We start from the raw sequence: 27,618 nt of genomic DNA, 5'->3' as shown, positions 1-27,618 counted from the left end.
ACACGCAGAATGTCTTCTGATGTACTTTTATTAATTCCACTTTTACACCAGCACAGGGACCACATAGTTTCCTCTGTTTGCAACTTTATTTTTTTTTCTCCAAAGCACCCACAAACAAACTAAATCTGCAGCTAACAAACAGAGCTTAGGTGTTAGTTAACACATCTAGTTAACAAGAGAAAGTCAAAAGCAAAACAAGAAAAAAAATCCTGACCAGAAATAAATGACTTCCAACTCCCATCAACCCTCCCTTCCCAAGAAAATAAACAAGACTAAGGTGGAAACATGCACTGAAACTACGGGATTAAGTCAAAAATAGTCATAGTGTAGTTCTTCCTGAACTCTTAGCACTAAAGGAGAATAGAACAACAACTAAGGCATGGTATCTACAGAGAAAGAGGTTTGTGTAGTCTATTGATGAAAAAAAAAAAAAAAAAAAGAAGACAGCATTGCATGTCACTCACGACTGAAGAAATACCTATGAAAACCCTATTTGCTGGAGCGTAGCCTATTCACCAAAAAGCACCGCACCCATGATTCAGCTGCCGAACAGATGAACGATAAGCATGTCAGTCCAGCGGAAAGCAAAGACACAGTGGTTTTCAGACGTAGGATACTTTCAACTGTAGGTGAGTGTGTATGCATGTGTGCGAAGAGCCATGTACGTGTTAAGTGCGCGTGTACAAGTGTGCAACCGAGGCGTGCATGGTGAATACGCGACGATAACTCCTACGACGACTACACATCCAATATTGTGATTCGAGAAAACAGCTTTTATAAGGAGGACAACGAATACAAGCCCAGAGTGTCTTGGTGGGGAAAGCAGAAGAGCATGTTACCAAGTAAAACCTTCTGAGGTCCTACCAAGACACTAAGAACTGCATGCACAAGATGGAATGTACTATAAATATTGCAGGGAAGACACATTCAGCAGGAGACAGACTTCTGTGTAGTAGTAGTAGTAATAATAATAATAATAATAATAATAGCAGTAATAGTTAATGCATTGAGAGGCAATCCGAGAACAACCATTAAAACATAACTGAAATACAGTGAATGCATTTTAGTTTTTTTTAACGAGATCCCATACATTATCTACAGAGATGGCTTGCAGAGATGCAACACTTGTGATGAGAATGATCCCTGTTCAGTTGTTTCATGGGGGGTGGAGATGTTGGCAAATATACACAACAAAACACACAGCAGGAAAAAAAAAAAAAAACCTATATAAAAACATTTCCCCCCAATTTTCTTCATCTCAAGATCCTTTTAGAAGTACAAAGAAAAGAAGCTACAAGGCCCTTGAAGATGCGTAGCCCTGTCAGACAAAATGGTTTTCATTTTGTACGACGAAACGAAGGCGAAAAAAAAAAGACCTCACTGAGCATATTCATAACTCTAAGCTGTGTGACACATGGGCTGTTGCTGACACCAAAACAGACCCAAGACAGTTGCTGACGAGGAGGATATTTAGCAGGACTTTACACCGATATACCTGGGAAGTTCATTTTAACAGCCTGCCATACGAAACATGGTCATCAGGGCGGCAAGGCCATGACAATATATATCTCAACCCCTTGGGTGCAGACAGACACCCTTACCAACACCCTGGAAGTCACAGATCAACACAGGTCACGACCTTTGCAGTCTGAAGCCTCCGGACGGGAGAAATGCAAAGCTTTTGCGATGACACATAACAGGGAATCAAAGCGGTCATTCTAACCAGTGATAGCAATAATATCAACTGTAATGACAATAATTATTATACTATCAACAGTAATGATAACTAGAAGGATAATTGTGTAAATGTACATACGAGCGCAAAAGAGTGACACTGAGAGATGTAACAGAAATTAGCACATTTGCCATAAGGGGATTATAGTTATATAAAAAGCCACACCTTACTCCTTTATGGCAGACAGTCTGTTGCCTTGACTTATTATATACATATGGTGCAGTTTCCAAATGCACCAGAACCAACCGGGTGAACTAGACCAAAAGTATCACAGCTGGCACACGGCTTCAATCCTCTTTATTCCACCTGCTCGGATGAAGCTGAGACATGTTCAGTGCATTGCAGATAATATACATACATAAGTGCCTATAGGTGAACAGGACACAAACCATGAAGTGAGTGTCAGGCTAAGCAGCGTATCAATAACAGAGAAGTCCCAGAGATATCCAATCAAAAACTATCATCATCCAAAAACTTTTTTTGTCTTTCAAATGCATGGAGGCTGGGAAGAAAGAAAAAAATACAACAAAATTATATAAAAAAAAAAGCCTTTTCTCATTTTTCTTTTTTTTTAAAGATACTTTTCAGTTTTATTTTTAAGCAAAATGTTTCGTTTCAATTACAGACATTTGCTTTTACAACACAAACCCCTGTTCGTTGATAATTGAAAGCCAAACGCCCCACCACTGCAAAACCAGGTCATAGATTCAGTCTAGTTCACCAGCCCTGGGCCACTTAAGAGCGCCGATACAAAAACAACAACAACAACAACAAAACAACAAAATGTATCCAGTTGCAGTGTTACATCCCTTCCTCCTCTACGTTGTGTGCCCAAGGCGGCACGACTGGGGCCACTGGAGCTTCCCTATAGCGCTTAGAGTTAAGCCTGCGCGGTTAATTGTAAATACTGAGAAGCTTGTAAAATGTTTTGTTGTATTTGTCCCCACTAGCTGGTTCAGTGCAGGGAGGGGGGGGGGGGGGCTGATGGACAGTGTGTGTGTGTGTGTGTGTGTTGGGGGGGGGGGCAGAGAGGGTTAGCTTTAGGTTGGGAATGAGGGAGGAATAACATTGTAGGATGAGAAGGGTGATGGTTAGGGTGGTGGCGATGAAGGACGATCCGATGAAGCGGGATTATTCCGTTTTCACTCTCTTCAGTGATCCAGGAAGTTTCTCTTGTAACCTGCAGTAAAAAAAGAAAGAGACAGACAGACAGACAGACAGACGGAGAGAGAGAGAGAGAGAGAGAAAAAAATAAGCAGAGACAGATATCACTGTTGCCATAGTGACATTAAAATCTAGTAATACCTACTGCCCATCAGGTGGCGATATCCTTCCAGCTTACTGGAATCTAATTTTAAAATGATGCACATTTCCCTGTCTCGCTCTCACACACACACACACACACACACACACACACACACACACACACACACACACACACACACACACACACACACACACACACACACACACACACACACACACACACACACACACACACACACACACACACACACACTTATATTCAAAATGAGTCTTACTTGGCCATTGTGGTGTTGATTTGAGTGCGTGCGATCTCCACATAGTGATCGATCTGGGTCTGTGAGCAGAAAAAAAGGAAGTGACATCAGGACAGCTGGATCAACTTTCTGCGGATCATTTTAGAGCTCACATTTCGCACTGCATGACAAGCATTATGGGCTGGGGTTTCAGACCGGCAGTGAAACAGTAAAACGCTTCAAGGAAGTCTGAAATATCTCCCTCATTCTGACCACAGGCATATCAGTGCAATAACTCATTCAAAACTATGCTGGCTTAAAGAAAAACACCTCCATGACATAACACAGTAAAACCAGAGTGAGTGTGTGTGTGTGTGTGTGTGTGTGTGTGTGTGTGTGTGTGTGTGTGTGCGCACATTCACGACTGTTGGTAGATGTATGTGGTTTTGCATGAGCATTGATAAAACAGTAATGGCCCTCAAGTCAAATTCACTTAAATGACATGATGCAATGGACACCTGGACCATCACAGGAATGTTGTACAGCAACAATTGCCCTTTTGACTTTGACATAATTGTTGACCACGTCCCATAAAGATGATGTCAAGAGTGGTGAAAGCTTGTCATAACCTGCACACCCCCCTCCCATCCTGTTCTGTGTGGAATGTGATCTGCTGTGCTTAGTGATCTGAAGGTCTCATGATGACTAAGGTCTTTATATGGGAATGACTCATCAGACTGGGAAAATGGTTGGAGTGGATTTTTTTGTGTGTCTTTTACGGGACAGAGAGAGAGAGAGAGAGGAAAATAACTGAAAAGAACTAAGTGCAAAGGCCAACCAGGAAGTACTCCCCATGAGTCACTTCCTCTATGTAGTTCCTTTTAAATTAGAGATGGCCAACTGACACATGTCCGACCTAAACCTACAGCCCTGGCCATGGATCACAATCATGGTTGGATTTCTCTGCTTTTAAGTTCAAGAAATAAAAAGTAGGATTCCAAAGGTAACAATTTAAGGATTGTTAGCATCTTTTCTGCAGCAGAGGTTGTATTTACACTTTCTCACTTCAAAATATTGAGGCGTCGTGATTTCTTTGCCCAGTGGTGCGTGAAACTGTAAAAGGTTCATGGGACATACATTTCATGTCGAAAATACTCTGAAATCTCACCTTGTTCTTCTCATACACCAGGGGCAGGGTGAAAATCAGGATGTCGGCTACAGAGAGAGAGGGAGAGAGAGGGCGGGAGAGAGGGAGAAAAAGGGAGAGAGAGAGAGAGAGAAGACAAGATTTAGCAATCGATACTGCAAGCATATAAAGACATTTGCAAGATGGGGTCAAAACAGCAGTTGTGACTGTTTTATATCTACCAAGACTACTTGATCTGGTCTTACCCAGGATGAGGATGGTGATTCCATTGAAGACGGCCCCCACGTAGGTCATGAGCCACATGGCTACTGCCAGCTGTAGAGAAAACACACACACACACACGGTAAAATGGTCAAAGTGTGTTGGTGTGTGTGTGTGTGTGTGTGTGTGTGTAGGGGGGATAACTTCTACTATGCCCAACTAATCTGACTACATAGTATTTGTTACAGGAGCCATGGCTTCTTAAGCATGCCTGGAGGGCAGCCAGGTCTACAGCAGTGCATGCAAGGTTTTAAGGAGGATTGCCACCAAACAGAGCGATTAGAAAAAGGCATTAATGGCACAAACACAGGGCTTCTCTTCCCATGTGCACTCACTCTGTCTCACTCGCTCGCCTCCCTCGCACAGTCAGTCTCCTTTTCTATACACATCTATTGCTCCACTATCCTTTCCTTCGCCTCTGTCCCTGGAGCTGATGTCACTGCCAACCCTCTCCTCTCGGTCCCTCATCTCAAATGTGTCCCTCTCCATCTTTTCATAACTCTGCCCTCTCTCTCTCAACCTCTGTTGCTCTCCCCTTCCCTTCCGCCCTCTCCATCGCTCTCCCCTTCCCTCTCTCTCCCTCTCCATCGCTCTCTCTCTCTCTCCCCCTCCCTCCTGAGAGCATCCCATTCTGGGTCAGGCTGTAGATGAGTGCTGTAATCCGCAGGCTATGTGTGCCTCTCCACCGCTGCTGCTGCTGCTGCTGCTGATGCCACTGCTGACCGTGTTGCTCAATGAGGTCATCAGACATGACCCACCCCTCACCCCCTCACATGACCCGGCCACGGAATGTGATCAGGACCCAGGTCAGGCTGTGTGACATCACTACACTGGACACCCATCCTCCACTTGGGCCAAACAGAGATGCAAGCCGGAAGCAGAGTGTGTTGGTTGGGTCAGAGCAAGCTGCTGCTGGTGGTGTCTCTCTCCCTCTTTTTTACACTCCTCCGCTCTCTACCTCTGTTTTACACTCCTCTGCTCTCTCTCAGGTCCTCTCCTCTTTCACTCACCCTCACTCACCCTCTCACTCTCCTATTCTCTCGCTCTCTCTCTCTCACTAGCTGTCTCTGTACATCAATCTCTCCATCCATATCCCCATTTTGCTTTCCATCTCTCTCCCACACTCTCTTTTCCTCCTCTCTCCATATATTTAATCATCTCTCACTCCCTCCCTCATCTTCCATTTGCAATGTCTTCTTCCATCTCTCTGTCTCTCTCTTTCACTCTCTGTACATCAATCTCTCCATCTCCGAATTTTGCTCTCCCTCGCTCTCTCTTTCTTTGCTCTCCCTCTCTTTCTCTTTCTCTCTGATTCTCTCTGGGTCGCTTCCTCTCGCTCTCTTCTGGCCTATGTGTGTGTTAAAAATAGATGGCACAGCAGCAGAGACCAGAGAGAGAAGGAGGGGGTGGGACGCCAAAAGTATGAAGGAAGGAAGAAGAGGAGTGAAAAGATACCAATAGGCTAATGAACATAATGCATAATGCATTGTGATTTACACACACACACACACACACAAACACACAACCTACAAACAAAGCTCATCTAAAAATCAGAACCAGGCCAGTGTCATGGACTCATTTTTGATACGTGTTTATCTAGATCTGGAAAAAAATGCTTGTGCAACAACAGATAGGGGAAATATGAGGTTAAAGACTAAGGGGGGCCCCCACACACACCTTGAGGGAGTCCACCAGGTCCTCGACCAGGAAGAGGCGGCTCATCTGCTTGAGGGCGCAGTTGACGTAGGTCAGGCACACGTCCACGTGCTTACGGAAGGTCTCGGGGGGAACACTGACGTCCTTCTCCATGAAGGTTCTGCCAAACACACACACACAAACACACACACACGTGTGAGAGAGTGTTACATACCTCTAAAGCAAGGACAGCCCGGCTAATGCTGCCAACATGAGATGCTTTCAAAACTCCCTGTGGGAAAGATGACCTCCTTCTCAGTCGGTGGTCTGCTCATACACCACACAAACTACACTACCCATGCTGCCCCTGCTAACATTACATTCCAGTCCCCCACTGGGATGATATGATATTGACATGGGATGTCTAGACCTCACAGTGGGGATATTGATTAAAATGTTGACACAAAAAAGGGGGTGACCTAGATAGGAGTGGAGGTGTCCTCTATATCTCTCTGTCTTTCTACCATTGCATGGAGCCCAAAAGGTTTTTAGTCAACCTCCTCCCATGTGCAATCGTTGCTGCTTCAGCAGTGAAGACCTACAGTTGCATGTTGGGATACAGTTGCAAAAGGTTGCATACGGTTACGATACAGTCGTATTGCAAGCATTTTTTTAGTTGTGACAGATTGTGTGAGAGACAGAGAGAAAGAGAGTCAGACACAGAGCGAGAGTGTGTGTGTGTGTGTGGGGGGGGGGGTTGTTCTTACTTGAAGGGGTGTCCATCGCCGGACTTCTGCACGGCCTGCACGACAGACTTGTAGATGCGGAAGCTGATGGTGACGAAGAGCAGGGCGAGCAGGATGTAGGAGATGACGCTGATGACGCTGAACGCCGCCAGAGAGAGCAGCAGCAGCATGGACACGCCGAACACCGCGCCCGACTTCTTGGGGTCGCGCCAGGACACCAGGTCCTTAGCTGTAGAGGTGCAGGGGGGACAGTGTGTGTGTGTGTGTGTGTGTGTGTGTGTGTGTGTGTGTGTGTGTGTGTGTTTGGATTAGTGTAAAGTGGGTGTTGCGGAGAGGTGTGTGTGTGTGTGTGTGTGTGTGTGTATGTATGTATGTATGTGAACATCAGAGAGACGGGTTACAACGTGTTGAAAAAGTGTGTGTTGTTTGTGTATTTGGTTGAGTGCAGATGTGTGTGTGGTTGCAGACGGAGTGGAGCAAGAGGAGAGAAGAGGAGATGAGAGGGAAGAGTAGAGGAGAGAAAACAAATACTGTTAATAACCAAAATAACACCGACAAAAACAGACCTTCCGCTTCTTCGCTTGCCCATACATGGCAAGGTGGATATAAAGTAACCCTCCAGCAATTTCAGTCCTAACAGCCAAGACCGTGGACCATGTGTGCACATGTAAGTGTGTGTGAGTATGAGTGTGTGTGTGAGTATGAGTGTGTGTGTGTGTGTGTATGTGTGTAAATGTGTATGCATGTGTGTAAATGTGTGCCTGCATGTTCATGTGCTCGTGGTCACACATGCAGAAATGATAGCTTTCTGTGTACCGCACTGGTTATGTTGGTTACGTAACACCCCGAGAGCCTGCTACTAAATGGCTTCTTCTGCTGCATGAGAGGAGCCTTTGAAAGAGAGAAAAAGAAAGTAGAGAGAGAGAGAGAGAGAGAGAGAGAGAGAGAGAGAGAGAGAGAGAGAGAGAGAGAGAGAGAGAGAGAGAGAGAGAGAGAGAGAGAGAGTAGAGAGAGCGAGAGAGAGAAGGCCCCAGAATGAGTCGTAACCTCTTCAGCACAAGGTTGAGCCCTGAGGGGAGACTTGGGTCCCGTGACTGGGAGTGTGTGTGTTTGCGCTGCACTGCTCTTAAGGGCGAGCCGATGTGGGTTGTGTGCATACACTAAAAGGATAAAAGAGGAGGGGGGGGGATCATATAGCCTGTGTAGCGTTATGGTTTGCATGTCATGTGGTGTACTGACAACTTGTTTTTTGGGAGTGCAATGCTACAGATTTGGAGCGAGCTGGGTAAAGGCCTCGGGAGAAAATGAAAATACAAACACGCCATGCCCTGACACACACACACACACTTCGCCTGAAATCACAGAGGCATGATTATGCACACACGTGTACCCACACGACACACACCCACACACATATGTTACCAAACATGCTAACACACAAACAGGCCAACAGCTGGCTTAACCCCCCTCCAGCGTGAGGGTTTAATGCTACCAGGATGGGACGTGCCTGGCATTCATCCCCAACCCCCCCCCCCCCTCAGTGGATTACTCAATCCCACTATGACTCACTCTATATCACAAGTGCGACACATACCACGGCCCGTGCTTAGACTGCACCGACTGACCAGAGACCAGTGTGCATAGGCCGTGCGCTGTGTAAGCATCCCTCCTCGTGCGCCCTACCCACCCCCCAACCCTGGGACAGTACCGTCAAAACAAGGATGACATCAACGTACGCTGACGCTAGCACTGCGCGCGTTTGCTTGCTCGTCCGTTCGTTAGCACTGGCGTGAGAATCAGTATGAAGTGGAATCAGGTTAGATCATTCTCATTCTCGCAGGACATGGGGATGGGGGAGGAGGAGGGGGTGGGGGAGGGTTGGTAGGTTCAGAGATGACTTAAGAGTGTCTTTATGCCTGTGTTTATCATTCTCAAATGCCACAGATAAAATCTAGTTGAAAATCCAGTTAGATTGTAGTCATATCATGGATTAAGTTGCTAACTATAAAATAGATAATGAGTGAAGTGTGTGTGTGTGTGTGTGTGTGTGCATTGGGGGGGGGGGGGGGGGGGGGCACACTTAATACCTCCACACATGTCTTACAGCAGTAAGTCTTTTAGCTCTGGGGAGCGGGACATGGTAGGGGTCTGTTGTTGTTTTGATAGAATGTTATATAACTCTCTGCTTTACATCATAGGAGGGAACTGTAGCTACATATTTCACGTTCTGAAACTCCAATTTGATGTTGAAAATGGTTGACAATGGTTTTGGTCAATCTTACTGAGTGCTTGCCGGTCTCAAAGTTTAGACATGCTGACGTTGCTTCAAGAAACTATGTTTGTAACATTGTTTTTTTTGTTGTTTTTGTAATCCTTTGAAGCCCTAAATATGTCTTCTGAACATGGGGTTTCCATAAGTACAGAAAAAAATATTTAAAAATATTTAATTGCAGAAAAACAGCTCATTGGAGTGCAACATAAACAGAAAAAACTGGGGTGGGGGTTGGGGGAAAAACAGACAGAAAAAAAATTGTTTACAAAGGAATTGTCGTGACATAACTCCATGGCCATTGTACACGGGCGAGTGCTTGAAAGCGCTCAGAAAGCACACCATTGTTTCCAGCGCCTGAATTCAGATGTGGGGTGGTGAGCTCCCCGGTGGAGCGGAGTAGAGTGTGCGCATGGGGCTTCCTCACCCACCACTGCAGGGGTCTGAGTCCCTCCCAGCATGCTTTGCTTGTGCCCACAGGGAGGCAGCCTCGGATGACAGCCCTCGTTCATTATTGCTCTGCTCCCTTCCTCTTTTCCTCTCTCTCTCCCTCCCTCCCTCTCTCTCGCTTTCTTTCTCTCCCTCCTGCATTCACCAGCCCCAAATCCAGCTACGGGTCCCTGTTACTGCCGAGCCGCAGTGGCCTCTTTTCAGCGTTGCCACTGCACAGCTCTTAAAGGTACAGGCCTGTGTGTGGGTGTGTGTGTGTGTGTATGAGTGCTTGTGTTTGGAAGAAGATATAGAGAAAAGTGTTACATTGTAATGTGTGTGTGTGTGTGTGTGTGTGTGTGTGTGTGTGTGTGTGTGTGAGAGAGAGAGAATGCGTGAATGTGTGTGTGTGTGTGACCTCATTGCATCGCGGAATATCTGGCAGATTTAGTTGCTAATAGCAAACCCAAGCCAAGACTGCAGCTTGGATTATGACCCCAAAAATAAACATTTGATTTAAGCATTTCGCATCTCATGCCTTACAACAAAGGCAAACAAACACAGACTAAGACATTTCCACACACACCCAAACACACACACTCAGTGGATAGACACAAATCTTCTCCGACATATGGCCCGACTTGGACTAATCTTAAAAGGCGTAACAGCACCCTTGAATTTCTCTTGGCCTAGGGTGCCCATTTCTCAACACATTTCCCATCAAATCAGACGACTACACTTGCCAAACTAATCATAGGCAGGAGAGTATTGAGCTTCTGATTGGGGACTGGTATGGGAGTGCCAACAGCCCTAGTGGAAACGAGCACCAACCGAGCAGGCCACACCCTTGAGAGCAAACCTTTTTTTTTTGCTTGTGAAACACTGGTTATGCAACACTTCAGCACACTTGGAGCATATTCTGAGTCAGCCTGATGGCTAACCAGACATTTAAACCAGACATTTCAAAAGCCTTGCCAAAGATGCACACAAAATCACCCAAACGGGTTAAAATAAATTAAATAAACTAGCCTTTCGTTGGTAGTGGGAACAAAAACAAAGCAAAAAAACAAACAAATAAAAAATAACCCACAATGGGCAACTGATCAGAACTTCCTCATATTTAATACTATTTAAACCAGTAAACAACATGGACATGGTAAGACTGCTCTCGAAACATTCCTGAAATAACACATTCAGACAGGGACTCCAGTTAAACATTATTGTCATTCACTGCCCAACCTCAAGTCTACACTTTCCCCTAGTTTCTGGTTACTGGGGAAACAACCTTTAAATTCAGAGCGTGCCCAGTGTGAGAGAAGCATGCTGTGTATGCACGCGTTTCGACGCATGCGCCAGACACAAGGCCTGCACTGTCTACATACAAATCCACTCGCAACAGGGCTTGGATTTCATGTTTGCTCTGCAAGGATATGGAAAAAGGTGTAGACTGGGGCTATGTTCAAACGCTCCATCATGACTTGGTAGATGGGTGCGCAGTCCCAGGTCTACTTTGGTTTGGGTTAAAAATCTGATTAGTAAAATGGAGCCAAGAATAGAGTATTTAGGGCATTTTTTTATTTTTTTTTTACACTTAGGCAAGTGCCTGTTATAATGGGAAATGAGGCGTCATTGTTATTTTCAGGGGGGAAAAGGCATTTGTGGACCTTTAAAACTGAGTGAACTGATGCAGTCAGATTTTTATAGAAAACAGTCGAATAATCTGGGGTGTAGATTGTGATGCGAGATAAGGAAGCGAGTCAGGTGCACATATTATATTTCTGCATCTACACTTTCTCTATCAAACCGCATGCCTCATCGGCATAGATAACATAATTACTGACATACAATGCAAAATGTCAAATCAACATTTCTGCTTAAAAAAAAAAGAAGACATTTTTTTCCTGGCACGGTCGTGTGCTGTAAATGTGAGGTGACTATGGAAAGTTGCATCAAAGCAGAACTCTAACACTAGGGATGGACTGTACCGTCTGACTGTGGGGCAGTGCAATCAGACACCCGAGGACCATGTTTAGACCACCTTCCCCCAAGCTATGCCTCTGGGTGTCTAAAACATCTAAGGACACAGGGTTGGTTAGGGTCATAAAGTCGGAAAGGGAGAGCATAGCATTTCAGGCTCAAGTTAGCTACCTATGTTTAGAGTATAACCGGCCTGCTTCTACTTGACATGACGCAGTGTTTTGCACTATGTGTAATCAACTGAGCCTTGTATTAATGACATCAATTCATTACACTAACTGCTATAAATACAATGTGATGCTGAAGACGGTGTCGTCAACTGCTGTGATTTGTGTTACTGTTAGTGCTGTCAAACTGGGAACACGGTCCAACTGGGGAAAGGGTTTGGGAGGGTGAGGTGCACTGCAGAGCTTTCCTTGCGTGGGAGGTTAGCAGGCTGAGAGCCCAGAGGGAAGGAGTGTTACCTGACAGGTGGGTTAGTATTGCTGCCAACACATGCTCAGCGAGGTGGTAGGCCTCAGCCACCCAGACATCGATCGCCTCTACCTCTTTGGACAGCGAGGTCTCCGACGCAGGCCGATTGGCTGGGGAGTCGTGTGTGAGATTTGAGGATACGTGACTCGGTGTTTGTGGCTGAGGAAATTTCGTCTCCTCTTCTGAGGTCTTGGACTTGGATGAGGTCTTGTTCTCTTCCTCTTTCTCCTGACTGCTCCCGAGCTCTTTCAGAGCACGGATGGTGTTGCTCTCCTGCTCCAGGTCCATCGCCACAGCTGGGGAGGGAGTGGTGGCGGTTTCGGGGGTTTCAGCGTTTGCCGTGCGACTGGGGCACTGCGCCTCTGGCTCCTCATCCTGTCGAGACTTCAAGCATTCTTTCATGAATTCCACAAAGCTGTCTGTTGCCAGGGAGACAGAGCAGTCAGGCTCAATGCTCTCAGGGTCGCTTGTGTTCTCAGTGGGTGGGGGTGGTTCTGAAGTCATGTCTTTGGCGTCCTGGTTGGCCTCGAGGTCCCCCATCATGTCAGGGAATGAGTCTGGCTGTTCGTTGTAATAAGAAAAGTCATCTTGAGGATATTCCTGCATGGTTGGCTGTTCCTCTACAGGATGGGAGGTGTAGTTATCTTCAGCCATAAGAGGGAGGTCCCCTGAGTCGGTCATTGTCTTGCTGTTGTCACTTCCAACATTGGAGATGTTCTGAGAGACCAGTGGCTCAATGTAAGCGTCTGAGGCGAAATCTGAAGGAGAGGGTTCAGGTACAGTGTCAAAGTTCAGCTGTTGGTCATCACAGGACTCATCCAAGCCAGGCAAAGAGTCATCTCCGAAGTGATCTTCGCAGGATTGATCGATAAGTGAGCCAGCGTTAAGATCTGAAAGTACATTCGATTTTGAAATGGTATCTGATACATAATCGTCCTTGGAGATTGGTTCAGACTTTGTCTTTTCCTTCTGAGAGAGATCCTGAGCAACAACGTTTTTTGTATAAGAATCAATTACAGGCTCTGTGTCATCTAATAGGTTCTCTCTGTGATCAATAATGTTAACCGACTTCTCTTCTTTTCCCTTAATAGCAGACTCGAGGGCTGACTTTGACATAGAATCATTAGAACTATCTGACTTCTCAGAAACCACAGCCTCGTCATGGGGCTCCTCTCTGCTAAGGCCTCTTGAGATCGGAGTCTGTGCCACACTGCCAACATCTCCATCTCCGCCTCTTGAGATCGGAGTCTGTGCCACACTGCCAACATCTCCATCTCCGCCTCTTGAGATTGGAGTCTGTGCCACACTGCCAACATCTCCATCTCCATCTTGGCTGTTGGGTTGCTTGGGAGCTGACTCAGCAGATTCTGTTGTGGAAACCTGAGAAGATTCGTTAGGCGGTTTGCAGTCTTTAGCAGAGGGTGCATCTGAGAGTTCAGGTTTCTTTACATCCGAGACGGGCTCTTGTTCTTTCTGCGGTTCTCTAACTGGGTCTTGCGCGACCCTGTAACGTTCATCCTCCTCTTCTGGCTCATACTCTTCCTCACTTACTACCTGCTCCTCCGTCTCAATGACATTGATGGTGGGGACCTGCATAGGTTGCTTCTCTGGCTTGGCCTGCTGTGGCTCTTTCTCTACAGAAAGAGGAGTACTGTTCACTTTGACAGCAGCACAGGCATCCTCGATCACTGTGTCATCTGACTCGCCAGAACTGTCCATCTCGTGGGTCTCGGACGACTCGGCATCGACACCCTTAAATGTTGTTTTCGGAACGCCAGCCTGTGGGGGAGATGCCGGTGGGGAGGGTGGGGGAGACAGGGGGGGAGAGGGGGACCCAAACCCTGCTGGAGGAGGGGCGGTGGCAGGGGGAGCAGACATATCAGATTCCTTTGCTGCAGGCTGAGCAGGAGGGCCTTTGGATGCATTATTCTCCTGCTTGTCCCACATGTATGCAGTTGGTAGAAAGTTTAGATCAAACTCAGACTCTTCCTCTAGGCTCTCTTGCTTTTCTGGCTTGTAATCATCTTTGATTTCAGGAGGCTCAATGGGAGTGTCCATAAATGCATCAGGAACCCCAGCAAATGCCTCGGGAACATCTGCTGCTAAAATGGTTTCCACCTTACTCCCTTTCAGGGAACCTTCACTCTCCACGCTGGGCACGGGCACTGGCACGGGCACTGGCACGGGCACGGACACGGGCACGGGCACATCTTTTCCTTCATCCACCTCTGGATCCTCAGTGCCGAAGTTTGGCGCCGGGGGTAGGTGGGCCCGCATCCAGTCTGCAGTATCCTCATAGTCTGTTGCTGGTACAGAGTCCCCTAAAACCTCAAAGGGTGATTCTGGGGATTCCGTCTCTTGTGGGGCATTCTTCTTTGGGAGAGGCGCAGGAGGCGGAACTTCAGTGGGCGACTTCTCATAGTGGCGCTCCCTGAAGTGAGGAAAGCCTCCATCGTTCCTGCTATCTGGCTCGTTTTTCTTCGCAGCAAGAGCCTCCAGCGCTTTGATCCTCTCAGACACGGGGGACATTTTTATCGGCGAGTCCTCTTGGGGAGACGCAAGGGTGGAGTCGGAGGGCTCCTTCTTCTCTGGGCCTTTGTGAGAACGGTCAGAGGTTTCGTGGCCGTAGGTGACAGGAGTAAAGGAGCCTGGTTGGAAGCGAAGTGATGTGGCCACGCCTTCTGAGGGTTTGTCAGAGCCTACTACCACCCTTTTGTCTGCATCCATCATGCAGGTGCAGTGAGCAGGAGGGGAAGAAGGAAGGGTGGGGGGGCATAGAAAAATCAAGACACACTCTAGACCCATGCAGATGTGCTAAAGCAAGGGGTCCCAACCAGTCTCCTGTCTTACCTCAATTAGGCTCCCTAATCTTAATCTGATTTTCTGATTAATAATTAATAATGTTTTATTCATGATAGTTTAACCTATAAGGACCCCAAACTTTAGCAAATCGCCGGTCATATACTTGTTAATGCTTGTGTTGTTCACGTTCCCAGAAAATAGTAGCATTTTATTCTTTGCAGCTCAAGCAGTCATGCATTGCATCCCAAATGTAGTCATGTGTATGTGCCATCACCTGCATGCTGCGTTCACACTCATAAGTTGTTGCCATTGACGAGGCAATAGGACAACAGACAAAATCCATTTATATGGTAGAAATGAAGTTGCTGCTAAACAAACAAACAAACAAACTGTGCTGATCAACAACATACTGTGGTGGGAAAAAAACATTTTGTTCTCGTGTCAAGACACATGTGAGGTCTAAAAAGCAGTGCGTTTCAGTGGCCTGGTTGCCAGAAGGGAACGGGGGCTACATGACTCTAGGTTAATCAACATAGGAAGCGGAGGTTACTGCATTTCCTGTGACCAATGTTCAATAGCTTTAGGAATGAGAGGCATGTGCTCTTATTTCCTGCTCACTCCCACGACACAGACCAACTACGGCCATATCTGATCAGATCTTTTAAAAAAAGACTTCCAGATAGAGGAGATCCCAAAATCACTAGTGCTACAACTACCTTTTCATCACTGGAACCGAAAAGCCAACAAGCAATCACAACTCACTAGCAGGAGTAATAACCCAGACGGTCATTTCACACTGAACACAGAGGACACATCATACAACTTCAAGTGACACAATGGGGACTTTGTAATGACATGCCTGCAGACAGTTGGGGGAGAGGGGGGAGGGCAAGGGTCACATGGGATAAATGCACTGTGGTTTAACTACCAGTGACCTTTAATGAGTGGCGATATGCCCCACTATGGCAGTTTGTCTTCCAACTGCCTGTGCCAAAACCGCATTGCATAATTTCCCTGAAGGCCCATTTAACATGTGTCTTATTACATTATGCTCGGAAACACTGATTCTGACCACAGTAGCTGAATATTAAGGAAATCTGAACCCATCCCTTTGGCATGTCATGCACTAGTTATGTATTCATTAACGAGGGGAAAACACAGGGTATGACAAAGCACCAGCAATGGAAGATTGCAAGAAAATGTATTGTCGGACTATTCATAAATTCACAGACCCTTGGGCTCGTTATGTAAGTGTTATCAGTCTTTTTTCAACTTATTTAATTCATTCTAGGATAAATCCAGTGGTTTAACAGGGGCTAACAATCCACGCTAAATAAATAATAAAATAAAAATCCTCAGTGACCTTCACTTGCTCTTGATTTCAACAGCGGCCTGGCCACCAAAAAACCCACAGCGCAACTCTCACAGTCACAGCTAACACAACATAGATAAGGGACCTACACAGCGCAGTGTGTGCAGAGTGGGCTGTCTGTCTGTTACCTGACCCAAACCCGATATCCTACTGTAATTACCCCCTCCCCCCAATCACTCAACCAAGGTGACCTTAGCGAGAGGGGCTGTAGAATCCCCTTCACATGATACCCCACGGGGTACCCTTGGCTCATATCACAAGATGTTCCAAGCAACTGTGCTCATGATCAGCTGGCCAGCTGCCAAAAACGATCCTCCCTGCCAGTTCCATTTGTCTGTGTTAAGTGGACTGGCCATTTGGCAGATATACTGGGTTAGTAGCAACTGGCCACTAGCTTGAAGCGCATTGTGCTACCTCTTGGTATGAAATGCGCCGTATAAATAAAGTTTGATTTGATTAGTTTGATCATCTCGGTAGGATGAAACTCAAAGTCAGGCTTGACAAATAATAGATGAGTTGATATTAGCACAGTGGTTAAATGGAAAAGTAAACATTAAGAAATATGTTCCAATGCCCTGCCCAGAGGGGCACCGTGAGCGTGTGGAAACGAATATTTGCTTTTGCCTGGTGCCAGGGGTCAACTGATGAGGTCAATCTGACCCTGTAACCCAAAACCCTGCGTGGTGCAGGAACGCAGAGCACACCAAGTGAACTGCTCTCTCTCTCTCTCTCTCTCTCTCTCTCTAACAACTGACTATGCAACTCAACAAATCAGCAGCCATCTCTGCCCTTCGTCTTTTGCCCTGTGCCGCATTCTCTATTGTTCGCACTGGAAGTCACTCGTGGGAGTCTACATTTATGGTGTGGGGATTTTTTGGCTCGATGCTTGAAAACAAAATTCTGAAAACCGCTTCGCAGAGTAACAGCTTTGAACTGGAAGGAGACACAGCCAACAGGCTTTTGAATCGCCAAACCACTGATGACTGAGAACTGGTTCCAGCAGTCACAAATAACACGTAACTACAAATCATGACTCACGGCTACACACTGTGACACTCAGTAATCAAGACCCAAGTTTGTACCAATAACAGAAATAATTCATCTCAACACTGCATTCAAGTTGAAGCCTAGAGTCAACTAGAAAAACAGGATGATCACAACAGAAGGCTCACATCAATTTGCCAATCAGGCTTTAATAGGCCACGGTATCTAGGCCAAAGTCTCTTCCCCCCCGAAGATTAATGAAATCACAGGGCGTGTGCGCAGAGACAGGAGTCTGTGGGCAACTGACGGGACCCAATAAATCAATGACTTAATGAGACTGCCAATCCTCAGCTTGCTGACACTGGAATCTTAAGTCAACATTAGTGGAATCTAGGAAAAAATCAAGAAAGGCCATTTCCTAACTGCACCTGCTCCTGTTACTGGATATCAAATAATCAATGGCTCATTTGACCTCAACCTCGCAACACAAAATGTGCGACTGAATATAGACACTGATCTTACTGTCAAAGATTCATAAGAAAGACCTACATTCACAGAAAACCAATACACATCGGGTGCAGCTTTGTGACATTAAATTAAAAGTGCAAGCTAGACATCCAGGACCTCTTAACCAGAACTTCACATTATTTGCACTGTATATTTCATTTCCTCAATTCCTACTACTTCCTGTTACTGCTTATGGAGTAGATACACTTTAGATTGTTGGCAATAATCTTGCCTCTGGCTTGGGAAAATAGGCTCTTCCTCACAATGATGATAATAATGTCTAATTAGATGCTGTGGATATCAACAAAACAGATAAAGAAACTTATAGATAAAAAAAACAAATATATATATATATATATATATGCATATATAATGCAAACATACATGAAGAAAACACACCGAACAAAAACATACCCAAACAAACAAACAAACAAACAAATGTAAAAAACAAGATCCTATTATCTGGCTTTAACATGCAAGATGTCTTAACAAGCCAAAAGCAGAGTGGAGAGAGTGAAGTCATGGCTATGGGGTGTGTGAGTCCCCGAGCTGGTGAACTCACAGCCAATCCCTCCCAAGTGTCGCTCTACCTGTGCTACCACAGGGGGGAGGGGGAGGGGGGCAGGACGAAGAACAGAGTAGTGGCAAGAGAAGAGAAAAGAGGAGGAGGAAGGGGGAGGGGGCATCAAGGACAGAGCTCTGGAGGGACATCACTCGGGATCCATTTTTAGGATTCTGCTCTCGCACAAAGTGAACTTGAACTTCTCTGCTATCTTAAAATAAGGTGGCAAGTCTAGGGATTATCCTGGGCCTACAGAAAACATTGACCTAAATAATGCACACAGCTGGTAAAGACTGAAATGGATCAAACTGTTGTCATCTTCAGGGACCTTCTGCCTCTGCGTTTTAAATTTGGCAGCCCTGTTGAGTGTGAGGAGAGGGGTCACTAAGGTTCAGAGAGGGATTGATACAGCAAAGGTCAGATCAGGAAATTGAAGCATTAAAAAATAAATAATGGAAAAAGCTTCTGCAACATTATTATGTTCCTATCTCCCATTAGGAAATGAGATACTCTACCAGTTAGGGGTTTCAATAAAGCCAAAGCACGGTAACTGGGAGTGTGGTAAATTTCCGTTCATTAAATGACTCTGCTAGAGACAAATAACGGGTCTTGCCAGATTTTTCCATTTGTTGTGGAGTTCTACACTGTGGAGCTGCTGATTCAGATGAAAAAAAAAAAAACAAGACTTACCACAATGGTTTCAAGATGTCAGCTCAAATTTAGCACACAGCAACCCTTCTCAGCATCTTTGGATTCTTCACTAATCATGCTGCACCATGGGAGTTTTAGGGCTTTGAAATCGGGAATGGGGGTCAGGGAATGAGTCAGCACGATGCCCAGTTGGAATTCAAAATGCTCTGAATGTTTTGGGGGGTGGGACGGGTAGAGCAGGGCAGGGGAGGGGGGCGGGGGGCGGGGGGTGGGGGTTACTCGACCATCAGATGCCGGTGAGTACAGAAGGGGCTTCTCTGGCCTGTTGAGTTACATGAAGCATGGCATTGCAGGGTCAGAGCAGAGAGTTGAGGGAGCAGATGGGACCCTGTTACATGGCCCTGAGGGTCGTGGCACTAGCAATGGGGGAGGGGGAGCTGTCGAGTCAGTGGAGGGGTAGACACCAGAAGGTTGGACATGGCCTCCGCGTTTACCGGCCCTACGCGAACCCCCCTTATCGCACTGGTGTGGAGTAGGAGAGGGGCACTCAAGAGAGGGATGGAGAGCATTACAGCAGCAGCCCAGCGAGCGAGAGGAAGAGAGACAGAGAGAGAGATAGGGAGAAAGGACAGTTGAGAAAGGAGAGAGAGGTTTTTTTTTTTTTCAAAAGCAGGCGAGCAGCGTAAGAGAACCATACACTTGCCTTGAGGAGACTGAATGAGAGATACAGGCGAAGAGGAAAGAAAGGAATCTGAAAAATTAAAAAAGGACAGGAAAATGAGCATCCTGAAATGGCAGGATGTAGGACCTCCCCCAAGTCCTCCTCCTCCTCCAACCCAAATCCATCTTATGCTTTAAGAACAGAGACATTAGTGCTTCGTCTAGGGCTAATAGTAAAGTAATTATGATAAGGAATTAGAAGTGGATTAACATAAAAACCTAATCAAGCAAATCCATACCAAGTACCATAATTTGACCCATGCATATATCCCTACTTAGGCTTATTTACAACATAAACACAGTAGTCCTTAGCACTAACATGAACCCTTAACATGCAGGACCTCCACCCCGTGTGGGCGTTTCACAAAGGAAATACATGAATTATCAGACAGCGTTATTCCTTCCTAAATAGGCCATTGTGCAACTTTTTTCCCAGACAATTCTGAAATACTTTCTCCCATATTTTCCAAAAGTCTTACTCTGAGCAGGGCGCCCACACTGCTCCCCCTTGGCATGGATTATGTAACCTATTTAGAGAAGACATTTTCAGCCACACTTCTGAATCACATGTGATGTTCTACGACACAATGTGGGCCTTTGTGGCGCTGCACTGCCTAATGGTCTGGAATCTTATCAAACTGGAGCACGTTCCAAAAAAAGAAGAGTTTTCCCATCATACTGCTACCTTGTACTTGAGATGTGTCGAGGTTTAGGAGGCAGGAGGGGCAAAGGCCCAAGTCCTAATGGCAGCGAAAAACAGGTTTTTCAAGGCTGTGATTCATAGAATTCCAGACTTACCTGCAGGATTTGGTTCCACTCAGTACAGACACACACCCTGCGGAATGTCTGTGCCAGTTAGACAGCACTGGGTCTGCACCGTCACATCACACGCCCTGCAACACACCCCTCTGAATGGGCCGACTCAGATCACACACACATTCCAGAGGGGTGTGTGAATAGTGGAAGCGTGTGAATCTCTGCTAAAGAGGACAGATTGATCTGATCAGGAGCACACTGAAGTGGCAAACATGTTCCAGAGGGCTCGATGTTCTACGTTACTGTAGCTGGCTGCATAAAACCAAAACACCCGACTGGGGATGACTAAGATATCGGATGATAAAAATAAGCAGATGAAAAATAAAAACACCACCACAGTAGTAATTCACCTTTGCTTGAATGTTCTTCATTAGTTCTAGTGACAGAAGAGTAGCTATCCCCAGTACTATACATTACCAACATGGCAGCACAATGCAGTAGTAGCCTATAGATAGATGCATCTTTCTGGGGCAGAGGTTGAACGTGGCTCTGCAGATCGTGTTACAAATACCACTGGTCAGTAGTACCATTTCAGGCTATGCATGTGGGGCTGTGGGTGTCTTTCAGGGTCTACACGGCACCTGTGGGATAGCCCATACTAGTTTCAGCTTAGGCAACACTATACTATGAGGAAGGGGTGAGGGTGGGGGTGAGGGTGGGGGTGGGGGTGGGGATGGGGGTGCTTTGGTATCCTTGTCACGCCATTCACTTCAGTCTCATCCCACGGAAGAGTCGAGTCATGATACCCAAAACCTTTCCGAGGGTGAGGCTGCTGCATCAGCCTCAATCAGTGACCTTAGCTATTACATGCTAGCCCCCAGAGGAGGACAACATAGACCGACAGAGAGACCCTAAACGATGGGATGGGGAGAGCATGGAGACAGAGATAGAGGAGGGTTGGAGAGAGCGAGAAAGAACGAATCAAAGAATGAAAGAAAGAAAGAAAGAAAGAAAGAAACAGGGGGACAACAAAAATGACCATCGATGTGTTTCTGCTGTCCTTACCAGAGAGAACCAGAGCGATGTCAAGATGAAACCTGGGGAGGGCGGGGGTGGTAGTAATTTTCAAAGCACTCAGATTAAATGTGCAAGGTCACCAGCTCACAGAAAACTAGGCTAGCATTTTCAGTGCTGGTGTTAACCACCACCTGTTTTTTTCTCCTCCTACACCACAGCCATACAGTAGATCACAAGCCAGTCTCTTCTGACCTTGAAAAAGCATTTTGACTAAATCAAATGTCTTATGAAGCTAAGGCCAGTGGAAATGAAGGGATATGAGATTTTGAAAACAAGAGGATATAGAGATATTATCAATCAGATATTATCAAATGAAGCTTCTCTCATGAGGACTGTGGAAAGTATACAGTGAAACATATAGCTAGTGATTATGTTGAAGAGATGATCTTGACACAGAATTGGTCAGTGTTCAACACAACCACCTGGACAATAACACAGTCCTTTTGAGGTTTTCTTGCTCTGACCTGTTCTCCAAAGCACCCACTTGACTGACACATGACGCTTTGAATGAGATAACCATTAGCATCAATTTAACTTACTTAGCCACCAAGGAATGTTACGGAAACCGCTTGGCCTAGATAGGCCTAAAGCAGCTCCTGTGCAAGGGCAAAGAATCTGTAGGAAAAAAATAATCCTCCCGAAGTAATAGGATTTGAGAAATGTGTCTATAATTAAAGAGTAAATTAGTTATTTGATTCAACAAAAGGTTCAACAAAAACGTAATTGTTACTAGAGACACATGAATGACTGTTTGGCCATCTGGTTCAAAACTGAAGTGAACTGAACAGGAAACACGAAGTGCATCTCTTCCCTGGCTGATAAACATTCCCAATAATTACAATCCATGCCAACACCTGTAAGGAAGCATCAACTCTACATCTTTACAGCCACACAGCTAAGGGTTAGAAAAGGAGGGGAAGTCTTAGTCAGGGCCAGATTAACAACAGGGCTGGGGGGGGGGGGGGGGGGGGGGGGGGGGGGGGGGGGGTGAGGGGGTTAAGACCCTGGGCCCACAGGCTGGCAGGGCCTTAGTTAACAGAAGAAGGAGACCTTCATCAGTTCAGGGTAAATTTAGACTGGGGACAGTTGCAACAAATCGTAATACTCCAGTCAGAAACCTGCTAGAGAGGTGCCACTCATACTGCACAGGCTCAATTAGAGCCTCCCCCAAAAACAAATACAAATGTACTTAGTTTGAATCGTTGTTTAGCTGACTTCTAAGTGACATGGTTAGTATGTGTCGAGGTCAGTGTGTTTAGTTGACATATGATGTTTTATCATGGCACAAGTTGTTGCAACTGTCCCCAAGCTCAGCAGCCATGACAAAACAAACCACACAACAGGGGGGGTGTTGTTCGTTCACTTATGAATCTTTATCAAGGGAAGAAGGGGCGTGGGTTGCTTATTAGCTGTATCATTTTGGGATGTCTGCGCACCTTTCAGGAAACCCAAAGTTGCAGTTCACATTCACTGGAGTGTGACAAAAATTCGTTTTTTAAAACAGTTGCAGTTTTGTACAATTAATGTTTGCACATTTAATACATTTTTAATAAAAGTTTGTTGCAGTGCAAATATTGTTCCATTCTTCCCGTCTCACATTGAAATACCGAGTATTTATCAGTAACATCAGCATATTGACTTGACATTGACTCAAGTTAGGCCTATGAATAAACAAACAAAATTCAATAACTGTTATTTGATCAATATTTCTATATAATATAATTGTATAAATAAATAATAATATTGTAAAATAATGCATATTTTAAGTCATTTTCTATAGTTTATTTAGGTATTGAGGTAAACAGACACAGGTCTCTGATGCAGATGCTTGCCCCATAGGATTACATTGTATAGATGCTTTACGGTTCCCAGTTATTGCAATGCTGGACCGATTTACTTTAAAATTCTGGACCCAAAATTACATGAAAATAGGGCCCAGGTTAAGAAGTACCATAGTTGACCTATAATACTGCAGTGTAGTCAACATTAGATTAATAAGATTATTGTGTGTTACGTTTTTGACGTTCTAATTAGCATCACCTCATCTAGTTGCCCACACTTGGTGTAGCTGAGTTGTCATTGACGTCAACTGCTACCAGTGTGCATGTGTTGTGTTAAGGGTAGGATAGTCAGTAGGTAGCATTTGGTTGTGGTTGCAAATTGGTACATTTCCTAGATGGCCAGAAAATATTGCCAGATCATTTTGAGGGAGGCCCCTTTGAATAGGCGTAGCCCCAGGGCCTTCAGTGTACTTGATCTGGCACTGGTCTTGGTAAGAGAAGCTAGGTTTACCAATCCTTTAGTGTTCTTAATCTGGCACTGGTCTTGGTAAGAGAAGCTAGGTTTACCAATCCTTTAGTGTTCTTAATCTGGCACTGGTCTTGGTAAGAGAAGCTAGGTTTACCAATCCTTTAGTGTTCTTAATCTGGCACTGGTCTTGGTAAGAGAAACTGGGTTTACCAATCCGTTGGCTTATCTCCACTTGGACTGACCATCACAACCACACATCAGAATTCTTGGGTGTACAGCAACCAATACCCATAAGCTCACTGTGAGTATACACAGACAAAAGACATGCAGGCTGGGAGGGTCTACCCAGGGGGCAAACAGAAACTGTCTAGGTGTATGGATGACGTTTCTAACAAAGGGACTCTGACTTCAGGACATTATAAATTATTCGTGAGAAGGGAATAGGTTATTTAATAGCGGTTGGGGGGAAAAAAACATATGAATGAAGGAATGAATTAGGCTTTAGAAATAAAAGTCTCTCAAAATCATTCATAGAGAGAAGTCATCAGATCAAAGGACAACCATTTATTATGGATCTGAGAACGCCTCCCTAATTCCAATAGGTAATGCCTTGATGGTTCAGTTCCCTTGTTTTCATGGGGTTGAGCCTGTTACTTAAGACTTCCAACTGAGCAGTTGTCATAATTGGACTATTTGTTGGATTAAAAAACAGACACCCGACTATAAAGAAAGGGAGGGGTGGGATGCCTCATGCCAACTAGGACTGCTTTAATTTTCCATTTCACTTCATAACAGACACGGGGCCATACACAATATAAACAGAATACGCCCCTCCCTATTTACCCAAGATAAATCAACAGCTTAAAGATGGCTGCAATGTGGGCAACATCAGATTCCCTCTTTGTTTTCTAGCCAATAAAACCTCCAGGAGATATCAAACAAAGCAAGCACAGTAATTGCATAATATCCCATTGTTGTCACATGTGCGCAGATAGGTTGAAGATTATTTTAATTTATACTTCAGACATACACATTCGACGCCAGGGGGTTGATCAACGTGCAATTGATGTTTCGCACATAAAATCAGACAGCGCGCCTTTAAGGGGTCCACCCTGTGTTCGCAGTAGCCCAGTTACAATGTATCTGCACTGCAGATTGCTCTCGCCGCAACATGTAGGCTACCGATTTCATCAGGCCCAAATGTGGCAATAAAAACAAGTCATGGTTTTACACCGTTGCTTGCTTTTTACATTAAAGCCAAACTGTTCTCCGACGCCAACTCTGGCAATGCCAGAAATGCAGTCTCATACGAGGCCAGTCTAGACAATTAGCGAAAGGTTATAAGTTATGAGATTCTAGCAATAATAGGTTATTTCGAGTTTATTCCACCAACGTCGACTCGTTTACAGAAACGAATGTGCTGGAATAAACGCAATGTGCCGCAAACACAAGTAACACAGTATTCAGTTGCCGTTGCCCACATTGCCTGCGTTTTGACTTGTATGGAGACTAGCAGGTGGAGAACCCTCAAAGTGTCGACATCTTTCACTTCTAAATAAAACCGTTTTACAGTTTTTAAATACAGGTTTCAATTTCAAGAAGACAGGAAATCCGGTGACTCTAACGAGTGCAGTCGATTAATTTCTAGTTTTGCATGATATTTTTCGCGCAGGTAGGACACTTTAGTGTTTCCGTTTGATGAAGCTTATATCTTACCGGTGAACTTCGAGTCTTTCGCGGAGTTCTGTCCATCGGCGAGTCCCTGTGACGATGATATTTGAGAGGACTGGGTCATTGGATCTGCCATTTTTTCGTATTATCTGTAAAACAATGTCTTACAGCTGTTGGTTATAATGTTGCTTCTTGTTGGTGATGTTGTCCTCTGAAATAGCTTGACTTTCCTCGTATTTCCCCAAGAGCGGGACGCAGCGTCACCCAGCTCGAACACCCACACACACGTATGACTATTGAAATGGTGTGGAAGCGAAGGCGGATACACAGACAAGCGAGGGGAAAAACTCTCCAACATGCAGAGCGAGAGGTTGTTCGACGTACTTAAAGGCATACACCTCTCCTTTTCCTTTGTGTCGATGGTAGCAAAGCCACCCCCTGCGAAGCAAATAACCTGTTATTTGATTCGTTTTGGGTAGGTTCATTGGTAAAAACAGCATATGGTAACCCTTGAGTGGGGTTTGTTATTGAAATCGACCATATTTAATAACCTATGCTATTTCATAATAGGCAAAACTCTTTAAGTGCAGGCCTAACACGCCATCAACTAACCAAGCACACTTTAAGCTATTTAGTCTATTTAATTAAAGAACATATAGTCCCATAGGTCTAGGCCTACTTCAAACATTTTGCAGTATATTCCCCTGCAAAGGCACCTTGTTAACTTACAAGTCTACAAATCTTTGACATGCAGTTATAAAATCTAATAGCTCTAACCGATTAGGTGTGTATGCATGCCTAAACTAGCAGAAATAGACTGTAGGCCTACGACAGAGCTATAAAATGACATCCTGTCCTGGCTGCTTTGAGAAATGAATAACTTCAAAACACATAGTGCTGAAATACTCTTAGCATGCCGTTTAACTGCATTTAAATGTTACACGTGGGTTTATGGGCCATGTCTTGAATTACATAATCACTTTTGTTGTTATTCTGTGTCTCTCGCGAAGACAGTAGCTAAACCGACGCCTTTTATCTACCCACGAGAGAAATTATGTAATATACACAAGTAGCACGTTGGCACCATCTTGTGGTGTATTGTCAAAACTCAGATTGCACAAGTGTACTGAAACACGTTGTCAACACTGGAGTAGACAATGTCTTCTCATGTGGGTTCATTATTCAACAACAGCTGATTTCTTTCGATTATTTCTCATTTCTTCCAGTGCCGATTTTGAGATAGTCCTATTGTAGTTTCACATTTTCCCTTCTATATAGGCTATGATAAATTCCTCAGGATCTAAATAGTTTCGAGTCATGGTAAATCTGAGGCCTACCTTTGTGACTGACCCTCATCAATCTTTTGGTCTTTCCTGTCACAGAGGGGGCTGGCTGCTCTCCATAGCAGCTTCATATAATTCGTATTCTTCTACTACAATGTGACCATCAACGAGGATGCCTTGTTTGAGTAGGTTACTGGCCTGCAAAAGATCCTAAAGGGGGGATCACTTGAAGAACGGAAAAAATCTGAGACACTGCTTAGTCAGAGATGGAGCACAGTGGTTACCCACTTCAAAGAAAATGACATCCCACACACTCACCTGGCTAGGTTAGCATCTGTTGTCATGTGCTCACCTGGAAGCAATTCACTAGTTGAGAGAATGTTCTCCCAAATGAATGATATATGGACAGCAGCAAGAAACCTTCCATTAAGTAAGTAAGTAAGACTTTATTTATATAGCACATTTCATACAAGAGTTGCAGTTCAAAGTGCTTTACATAAAATCAATAAAAACAAGCAGCAAAAGCAATGCATGGAGTACAATTAAGGTCATATTTACTGTGTAAAACTTCAACCTCCCCTGCCAGGAGTTCATGGAGACGCTGGGCAAAGACAAACCTGAATACAAATACATTCTTCTGAGAAATGTACAGATTAGGTTGGTATAAGTATATTATGTAGTTACCAATCTTATTTCTTTACTACGTGATTAAGTATATCACATGAACTATTGTCTCTGTTTTTCCAACTTTGCTCACGTTGTCTTCTGCTCTTTTTCTACCCAGACTACCAGGACCACTGAATGGCTGTTC

General features: G+C 45.0%; 1 protein-coding gene across 3 annotated transcripts; it reads right to left on the bottom strand.

Annotated features, from left to right (window-relative positions):
- Positions 1 to 10: 10 nt before the first annotated feature.
- rtn3 (reticulon 3) lies at positions 11 to 25,918 on the bottom strand. Of its 3 annotated transcripts, XM_031585105.2 has the most exons (9): positions 25,570 to 25,918; positions 19,754 to 19,801; positions 12,163 to 14,889; positions 7,045 to 7,252; positions 6,320 to 6,458; positions 4,627 to 4,696; positions 4,403 to 4,449; positions 3,277 to 3,335; positions 11 to 2,915 (listed from the first exon to the last, which is right to left on the bottom strand). In XM_031585105.2, the coding sequence occupies exons 1-9, from the start codon at positions 25,658 to 25,660 to the stop codon at positions 2,867 to 2,869; spliced, it is 3,438 nt and encodes a 1,145-aa protein (XP_031440965.1). In that variant the 5' UTR covers positions 25,661 to 25,918; the 3' UTR covers positions 11 to 2,866. The 3 variants fall into 3 exon arrangements, with proteins under 3 accessions (XP_031440965.1, XP_031440966.1, XP_031440967.1); XM_031585106.2 differs by lacking the exon at positions 12,163 to 14,889 and having other exon boundaries at positions 25,570 to 25,876; XM_031585107.2 differs by lacking the exons at positions 12,163 to 14,889; positions 19,754 to 19,801 and having other exon boundaries at positions 408 to 2,915; positions 25,570 to 25,871.
- Positions 25,919 to 27,618: the final 1,700 nt, after the last annotated feature.

Source organism: Clupea harengus, chromosome 18, assembly GCF_900700415.2.
Source record: "Clupea harengus chromosome 18, Ch_v2.0.2, whole genome shotgun sequence".
NCBI classification, from domain to species: Eukaryota; Metazoa; Chordata; class Actinopteri; order Clupeiformes; family Clupeidae; genus Clupea; species Clupea harengus.
This window is presented reverse-complemented; position numbering and strand designations above follow the sequence as displayed.